Source organism: Fukomys damarensis, unplaced genomic scaffold, assembly GCF_012274545.1.
Source record: "Fukomys damarensis isolate Sample0158 unplaced genomic scaffold, DMR_v1.0_HiC HiC_scaffold_23, whole genome shotgun sequence".
In the NCBI taxonomy this organism is placed as follows: Eukaryota; Metazoa; Chordata; class Mammalia; order Rodentia; family Bathyergidae; genus Fukomys; species Fukomys damarensis.
In genome coordinates this window covers 18,187,385-18,196,513 of record NW_022900935.1, presented here as the reverse complement: position 1 = coordinate 18,196,513, position 9,129 = coordinate 18,187,385, and the positions used below count along the sequence as shown (strand labels likewise).

Here is a 9,129-nt window from a genome sequence, read left to right as displayed (position 1 = left end):
CAGGAGCGCTTCAGGTGCGGGCGCCGCTGGGCGGCGAAGGGGTGCTGTCCGTCCTCCTGGCCCCTGGGACCCCACCTGGGGTGCCGGCCTCAGTGGCGGATGAAAGGGTCTGGGGGTCCCAGCCCCGGGTGTTCTCTGAGCCAGACCCTCCCTCCATCCTGCATCCTACAGATCTGCTGGAGGGCCAAGCCCCGTGGCCTCAGGCAAGCACTCTGCCACTAACCCGGGTGTCCCCAGCCCCCGGCCCCATGGTCCCACAGGAACGCGGCCAGGGCTGGATTCCCACCCTGAGCTCTGAGGGATGAATCCGAGTGCTCAGACAGCCCGGGGCACAGAGCGGGAAGGGGGGACTCCGAGGCGCCTTCCTGTGACTCACTTGCTTCTAGGGGACCACACCCGGTCTCCTGGGATAGACAGGCCGAGGAGCCCGGCAGAGTAGAAGGTGCCAGGCAGAAGAGAGTTGAGGCATCTGTGGAGGGCACTTGTCTCTGGGGGTGACTAGAAGACAGAGGCCTCCCCGCATTCCCCTCCTCCCAGGTGCATCACCAGGTCCTTCTACCGGAATGTGGTGGGCGTCCTGCTGGTCTATGATGTGACGAACAGGAAGTCCTTCGAGCACATCCAAGACTGGCACCAGGAGGTCCTATCTACTCAGGGCCCCAAGGTGATCTTCCTGCTGGTTGGCCACAAGAGTGACCTGCAGAGCACCCGCTGTGTCTCCACCCAGGAGGCAGAGGCACTGGCCGCCTCCCTGGGCATGGACTTCATAGAGACCTCAGCCAGAAACAACTGCAACGTGGACCTGGTCTTTGACACCCTCACAGATGCCATCCTGCAGGCTCTGCAGCAAGGGGACATCAAGCTGGAAGAGGACTGCGGGGGTGTCCGGCTCATCCGCAGGGCCCAAGTGCCCCAGTCCCCTAGCAGGAAGCAGCAACACCCAGGCCCATGCCAGTGTTGACTCAGAGGGGTCCTGACCTCACCACCCTGTGGGACAGGGACTGTTACTATCTCCCGGGACAGATGACAAAAGATTAATGTCAGTAATATCTTGACATGTCCTGCCTCCTGGATTTTGAAGTCTTGCCCCCCACTTTGCTAGAGGAAGAGCTAAGAGGCCAGGTATGCATTTCCTCTCCTTGAACCTGTTTCCTCATCTGTCAGTGGTACTCAAAAAGACCCCATGGCTTGGGGAGGTTGTGGAGAGATAAGGGACAGGGTGCGCTCCGAGTTCTCACACTGAGAACTGAAGAACAAAAGCTGTCATTCCTGCCATTCCTTTCTGGCTGTGATGCCACCATTTCTGGCAGCATTCCTGGGCTCAGTGGCATCTGGATGGCTGCCCTGGGGAGGATGGTGTGGGGATTTCCAGTGTGATCCTGGCTTGGAGCCACCCCCGACCTTTTTCTTGAGATAGAGCCTTGCTGTATAGTTAATTCAGGCTGGCCTTGAACTCACTATGTAGCCCAGGCTGGTCTTGAAGTCCAGGTGAGTCTCCTGCCTCAGCCTCTCAAGTGCTGGATCACAGGTGTGCTCCACTACGTCCGGCCCTTGGAGCCTGTTTTGGTCCTCAGACTAGAATGAGTCTGGGCACAAGAGGTGTGATTTCAGACTCAGGGTTGCTGCTGACTGTGCCCATCCCAAACCCAGGGGCTGAATCTGGATCCCACAGGCAGGGATAACGTGAGTGAGCAGCAGTCAGGTTGGGCACGGTGGACGCTTCTCAGAAGAGCCGTGGAGGGCTGAAGGGTGCGCTACGCCCCAGCGGCTGGGCACTCTCCATGAGTGACCTTAGCTTGCGAAGCTCCCTCCGAGACTGCCAGTGCTGGGGCAGCCCATGTCCAGCTTCCTTCCGTGCAGGTTTTTAAGGTCCTCATGCCCCAACTCTGGACAACGTTGAGGGTCAAACCCAGCTTCATCTCTCCTTGGGCTTCACTGAGGACATCAGTGTGACAGCATCACAGCCAATCCTGCGTCCTTCCCACCCAGATGTGGCTTTCCAGAATGTGCCCTAATAAGTCTGTCTCCCGAGCTCTGTCTCAGACTCTGCCTGCCAGGAAGCTACTCAGTCACAGGGACTGCCGGGCAAGAATGGGAACATTTCATTGATTCACCTCATTTGTTATCTTTAAATGAGAACTCTGTTCAAGTCTGGGGATACAGCAATGACAATGACAGAAAAGTCCTGTTGGGGCTGGCATTCTAGTGGAAGAGAAAGAGAGAGGAAAAAAAGTAAATGAACTGCATGATTCCCAGCTGTGCTCAGTGCTGTGCAGAGCACAGATCAGGGACACCGGGGCTGCGGTGTGATGGCCAGGGAGGGCCTCAGAGGAGCTTGGAGCTGAGCCCTGGAGGGGGCGGAAGAGCTGTGCTAAGAGCAGAGTTCGTGCAGCAGTGACCAACCCAGCCCTGACACAGTGCTTCTTCTGTTCCAGCCATGTGAGGTAGGTGCTGTTACTCCACGCTACAGATGAGACCAGGCCCAGAGCGAGCTGAGTGACTTGCTTCAAGTCACATAGCCAGGAAGATCCAGGAAGTAGAATGCTTTCTCTGGGAATTACAGATCTGTCTGTGGCTCCCAGGGTGTCCCTGCACAGGAAGGAAGCTAGTTTGGCAGAGTGGTAAGTCCTGGCCACAGGACTATCAGAGACAAAGAGGAAGAAAGAACTGACTTGCCCCTTGGAAACCCTGGCCAGGGGCCAGGAGAACCAATCCTTGAACCCTCAGGCTTGCAGGCAGGGTCATCTCCACGGAGAGACAGTGTCCTTGTGCCCAGCTGCCCTCTTCCTTTCTAAATGCAAAGTGGCAATAATAGTTCTGGCCCCACGGGGTTGTGACACTAAATGACACTTATGCGAACTCCTACCACAGTGTGTGCCCTTCTGTATTTGTATCTTGATACAGGATCAAAGTTGCCATTCCCTTGCCTCGGCCTCTGAGTGATGGGTTATAGACGTGCATCACCACACGTAGCAAGTCCAGCACATTTTGCCCAGTTTATCCACAGGGTAGGAAAACTGACCTGGCTGAAACTGAACCCAGACCAGCTCAGCATCAAAAATTCCAGTAGTCTTGTGCTGTGCCTTGGGCCAGACCCAGGGTGAATGCTGTCTCCACCTCAGGCTCAGATCCCACCCTGGCAAACCCCCTCTGAGTGGCCAAACCTGCAGAGACTTGCTGGCCACTGTGTGCCTGTGTCAGCAGTTGAGGCTGGTGGGCCCTGCCCTGGCTCAAGGAAAGGCAGCCAGAAAGGCCAGGGAGACAGGGAAGCAGAGGGACAGGCTCAGCCGAGAAGCCACCCTACCCCAAATTGTGGGCCTCTCCTCTCCTTTTGAGGTCTCAGGCCCCCACGGGCGCCCCTGGGACCTAATGTCCATATCCCCCAGAGGTGACTATCTCTTCTTACTGTTGGGGATTGAAGCCAGAAAGCCCTGAGCTACAGTCACAGTTCTTTTTATTTTTTAAAAATTATTTTATTGGGCTGGGATTTAGCTCAGTGGTGCCATTACCTGCCAAGGAAAAAAATTTTTTTTAATTTTTGAGACAGGGTCTTCCTCTGTTGTTCAGGTTGGCCTTGAACTCACTCTGTAACAAGGGCTGGCCTCAAACTCACAGTCATCCTCCTGCCTTGGCCTCCCCAGTGCTGCAGTCACAGTGTGCCAACACACTGGACCCACATGGGAGTCTTTTTAAAGTACAAATGTTGGGCCGGGGATTTAGCTCACTGGTTCTGCTGCCTGCCTTGCAAGCACAAGGACCCAAGTTCAATCCCCAGTACCTAACAAACAAAGTACAGTTGTAGCTGGATGTGGTGGGGGCATACCTTTGATCCCAGAATTTGTGAGGCTGAGGCAGGAGAATCACTACAAACTAGAAGCCATCCTGGGCTACACAGTGAGTTTGAGGCTGATCTGAACTACATAGTAGGACCCTGTCTCAAAAAACAAGGGCCAGGGGCCGGGCATGGTGGACGCCTATAATCCTAGCACTCAGGAGGCTAAAGCAGGAGAATTGCTTTGAGTTGAGACCAGCCTGGGCGACATAGTGAGTTCCAGGTCAGCCTCAACTACATAGTGAGACCCTGTCTAAAAAACCAAAAAGGGGGGAAAAAAAAACCAAAAAAGGGCCAGGGATTTGGCTCAATGGAACTGCCACCTGCCTGACAGGTGCAAGGTCCTGAGTTCAATCCCCAGTACCAAAAAAGGAAAGAAAGAAATCTGGGTAGTGCTAGTTATAGAACAGGTTACCAAATTAAATTCTTACCTATTTTCCTTGAGAGTTTCCCTATTGATCATTGTGAAGGAACTAAGATTACCAAAGTAACCGCTCTAGTGAAATATCAAGGATTTCAGTCTCTAATGAAGATTTTTTTTTTTTTTTTGACAGGGTCTCACTATCCCAGGCTGGTCTTAAAATTGTGATTCTCCTGCCTCAGCCTCTCAAGTGTTGGGATTACAGGCATGTGCCACCATTCCCAGCTCTAACAAAGTTCTTCAAGGTCTTAACTGGGTGGTAATCCCAGCACTATGGGAAGTTAAGGCGAGGATTGCAAATTCAAGCCTACTTTAGGCAATTAAGCAAGACCTCATCTTAGAATAAAATAAAAAGGCCTAGGGATGTGGCTTAGAATGAATGTGTGAAGGCCCTGGGTTCAATCCCCCACCATTAAAAAAAAAAAAAAAAGTGCCACCTGGAGATGTGGACTGGGCTCTGCTTTTTTTTCTTTGTGGTACTGGTGATGGAACTCAGGACCTTCACACTGAGTTATTTCCTCAGCCCTTTTTGATTTTGAGATAGGATATTGCTTACTCACTAAATTGCCCAGGCTAGGTTTACATTGTGATCCTCCTGTCTCAGCCTCCCAGAAAATCCTGGGAATTACAGGTGTGCACCAGCTTGCCCAGCCGGACTCTGCTGTCTAAGGGTGAAGTTCTAGAATCCTCCCTTTAGGTCTATTTCTAGGCATTTTTTTTTTTTTTTTTTTTTTTTTTGCTAGGGTCTCACTATGTAACCCAAGATGGTCTCAAACACATGAGAATCTTCCTGCCTCAGCCTCCTGAGTGCTGGAGTTAATAAGCCTGTACCACCATCCCCAGCTCTCCTTTGTGTCTTTCATGTGTTACCCCCTTGCCTGGTGCCCCTCTCCCCGGTCAAACGTCTCATCCTTTAGGCTGAGCCCAAACCTTGCTAAATTGCCCAGTCTGGGCTCGAGTTTGAAATACTCCTGCCTCAGCTTTTAGAGTGTGGGATTATTCATACGTGCCTCATTCCTAGCTATTTATTGTCCCTATCTTACTGCCCTACTAGATTGTTGATCTTCAAAGCCAGGTCTGTCTTTGACTCTCATGCAGAGGCTGCCTTGTGTGGGGGATCAGTAGGCTCTAAAAAACTCTTACGGGCCTTGCGTGGTGGTGCATGCCTGTTAATCCCAGCACTCGGGAGGCTGAGGCAGGAGAATCACTGTGAGTTTGAGACCAGCCTGGGCTGCATAGTGAGTTCCAGATCAGTCTCAACTACATAGTGATACCCTGCCTCAAAAAACCAAAACCAAAAACAAAAACAAAAAAAACAAAAAAAACCCCTCTTATGGAGGCCAGGAGTAATCCCAGCACTCTGAGGCTGACGCAAGAGGATCGCCGTTTGAGGCCAGCCTAGGCTACATAGTTCAAGGCCATCCAGAACTACATAGCAAGACCCGGTCTCAAAAACAAGCAAGCAAGCGAACACTTACAGAAATTTTCTTTTTCTTTTTTTTCATTTTTTTGGTACTCGGGATGGAACTCGGGACCTTCTGCTTGCCAGGCAGGCAGTGGAACCACTGAGCTAAATTCCTGGCCTTGGAGATTTTAAAACATACTGAGGAATAAAGAAAATGGCATGAAGTATAAAATAATATAAAGAACTCCTCATGCCCAAACTCAGTCTCAACAGCCATTAGCAGAGACGGCCAAATCTTGGGTGTTTTTTGTTTTTTCGTGCTGGTAGAGATGGAACCCAGGGCCCGTGCACACTCAGCCACACCACGCCCGATGCCAGGCCTGCTCCCCACCTCGGGCCCTTCTTGACCCGGGCTCTGGAAGGACCAGGGCCCAGGCCCCAGGCCGCAGTGCGGGGGAACCTTCCGGCTCCTCACGCTGTGCTGAGGTCCGGGTTCGGAGAGAGGCAACCTTCAGGCAACCTTCACGTCCCTCAGGGAGGAAGAGGAAGACACACACGTGGGGGCTGGGACCCGCACAGGCTGCCAGGTCACAGCGTGGCCGCTCAGGACGGTCGCAGGGCCAGCGCCTCTGTCCTGATGAGACCCAGGTCTGCACTGGCTCCGCACCGATGATGTCTCTTCAGTGTCGCGGCAGCTGTGCCGAGCCAGGGTCGGCAGTGTCCTGGGAGCCCAGACCTGGAAGTCCGAGATCGCCTGGGCTTACAGCTCCACTCCAGCAAGGCGAAACCGAGGGGCTAGGGCCGCCTCTGCTCTCCGCAGCCCCAGCACCACGCAGGCCTGTGGCCCAGCCTCCTCCTCAGCACCTCAGCTGCGGGCAGATCTTCCTTGCTTCGGAGGAGGGGACTCAGCTTCTCCTTACCTTCCCTTCCCGGGAGGTGGAGCCTGGAGTCCCGGGAAGCTCCAGTCCCCAGCCCTGCAGCCCCGAGGGCAAGGACAGCCCACCCACAGGGGCACCAGGCCGAGGAACCCCCGGCAGGTCCCAGGCCACCTGGGTGACCTCGGCGCTCCCACCTGGAAAGGAAGGGGCCAGCCTGGATGCTCCCGGGGCCCTGTTTTTTCTAACTCCCAGTAAATCCGCACACCTTAGTTCAGCTCTGCTCCCCACTTCTCTTCCTGGTCCAGGTGGCTCCAGTGTCGTCAGATCTCAAGCTGTTGTGGCACCAACCCTCACCCTGCCTTTGGTTCATTCCTCTTCAGGAAAACCTCAAGCCCTTGACCTTTTCTTGGTACCTGGAACCGAACTCAGGGCCTTTCGCTTGCTGAAAGGCTGAGCTACATCCCCAGCCCTCCTTTACCGTTAATGTAAGTAACAGCAGCAACGCCTCACTTGCACTTCACAGTTTATGACCAACCTCAGGCACCCACATGTTGCTCTTTGACCTCACCTTCACTGGCTGCCCTCTGCCTGGGCACTGCTTTTCACACTTCTTGTTTATGGGCTAGGGATTTGGCTCAGTGGTTCCACCACTGCATCACAAACGCAAGGGCTCAAGTTAGATCCCTGGTACCAAAAAAACCCTTCTTGTTTATATGCCAGTCTCCTCCCACCCCCAGGACTGGGAATTGAACCCAGGGCCTTCACATTAAGCTGTATCCCCAATCCTTTTTGAGACAGGGTCTCACTAAATTCCCAGGTCCTCCTGCCTCAGCCTCCCAAAAGACTGGTATTATAGGTGTGTGCCACCATGCTGGTTTTGTTTTTGTTTGTTTGAGACAGGGTCTCACTATGTAGTTGAGACTGACCTGGAACTATGTAGCCCAGGCTGGTCTCGAACTCACAGCGATCCTCCTGTCTCAGCCTCCCGAGTTCTGGGATTACAGGCATGCGTCACCATGCCCAGCCCATGCTGGTTTTTATGCCAGTTATAAGCCTGTGAATTCTTTTGTGTGATGGGATCTTTCTGAGACTACAAATCATCAGTTAAGTCGCTCACACTGAAGAGGAGAGGGAAGACCAGAGCCAGCTGGCTGCTAGGCCTCACCTTTCCTGCAGCACAGGTGCAGGCACTGGGCAAGGGCTCCATGGACCACTGAGAAGCCAGGATGCCGCCGCTGTACCACTGAGCCTGAGGGCCGCACCCAGGCTCCCTTCCTGCTCATCTTTGCCCTCTCCCTATGAGTGCACCTGTGCTTTAGTCACACTGACCCACTGGCTCCTTCACACCTCCAGGCCTCTCTGCTGACCATGCCTCAGTGGCTCCCATTACTTCTGGGTGAAGACCTCAGGGCTCATATTCATGCAGCTCCCTCTTGGAAGAGAGCCCACCACCCTTCAGCTCGACCCTCAGATCTCTGCTCCAAAAGCATCTCGCTCTCCCTGACTGGCCCGCTGCTTCCTCCAGCCCTGCAACCATCTCCCTCCAAACTAGGCAGGTTCTCCAGGGTGCCGACTGCTCCCTGGGTCTTTCCACACTGCCTGCATCGCTTATAAAGATTTGCTGACAAGGCCGGGGATTTAGCTCAGTGGTTCCACCGGCTGCCTTGCAAGTCCAAGGACCTGAGTTTGATCCTTGGCACCCCCCCCACAATTGCCAACTGAATGCATACACTCCTACTGTGCAGATACACCAACAAGACAGACAGAGGAAGCCACTTACCTGTTACACAGCTGATTAAGGACTGTGGTCTTTCTTTGTCCAGTTCTCTTGTCCCCCTTTCTCCTTAGTGTAGGACTCAAAATCAATGCTGGATTCCTTCCTGGCTGGCGAGGTCAGTGCCCGGTTCCTAGTGTCAGAACTCTGAGGCCTTCTGCTGCTTGTTACTACCAACAGAGTGTTCTTCAAGGGCATCGCCCAGTGGCACTGGCATGTTCCGGAGGAAGTTAAAACCCTCCAGAATCCACATCCTGGTTGCAGGCCACAAGACTGACCTGGTGGCAGAGTGCTGGGCAAGGCCAGAAGAAAGGGCAAAGGCAGCTGTTCCCATGTGGGTTTGAGACGTCCATCCAGAGCAATATGACATCAGCACAGCCTTTGAGCTGCTCCCTCGAGATCTGTGAGTTGTGCCAGGGAACAGAGGCAGGGTCCCTTGGTCCGAGCCCCACGAGGCAATAGACCCCACAGGCAAGGTGGGCAAAGTGGACGAGCTTGCGTGAGTGAGCCGCCCTGACGCCCGAGAGTGATGCTCGGCCCAGGTCGGAACGGTTCCATCAAAGGCTCAACCCTGAGGTCTGCAAGGAAATTGGCTTCCTCTATGTGAAGGTGAAAATCCCAGGACCAGGCACTGTGATAGCACCGGAGAACCAGGGCTTCCCCAGGCTATTCCCGGCCTTTGTCAGGGCCAAGAAGGAACCAAACTTTCTCTTGGAGTTGCAAAAGTGCTCATAAAAGTCCTTAAGTACATTAACATTATTAAAACCAGGATATTTTTAGTTTGGGGTCTGTTACCCAGCTGGTGCAGACAAAGCAGAC

The 9,129-nt window shown here is 53.6% G+C and overlaps 1 protein-coding gene across 2 annotated transcripts in view; it reads left to right on the top strand.

Annotated features, from left to right (window-relative positions):
• Positions 1 to 6,911, top strand: part of Rab42 (RAB42, member RAS oncogene family) — a 12,690-nt gene extending 5,779 nt beyond the window's left edge. The window contains exons 2-3 of one of the 2 annotated variants that reach the window (XR_781856.2): positions 538 to 2,444; positions 6,842 to 6,911. Coding sequence is in view for 1 of the 2 variants with exons in the window: in XM_010632229.2 (XP_010630531.2) it covers positions 538 to 961 (424 nt within the window). In the remaining variant the exon portion in view is untranslated. Of the gene's footprint in view, positions 1 to 537; positions 3,378 to 6,841 lie in introns of those variants that run through there. The other variant, XM_010632229.2, reaches the window with a different exon arrangement.
• The last annotated feature ends 2,218 nt before the right edge of the window (positions 6,912 to 9,129 follow it).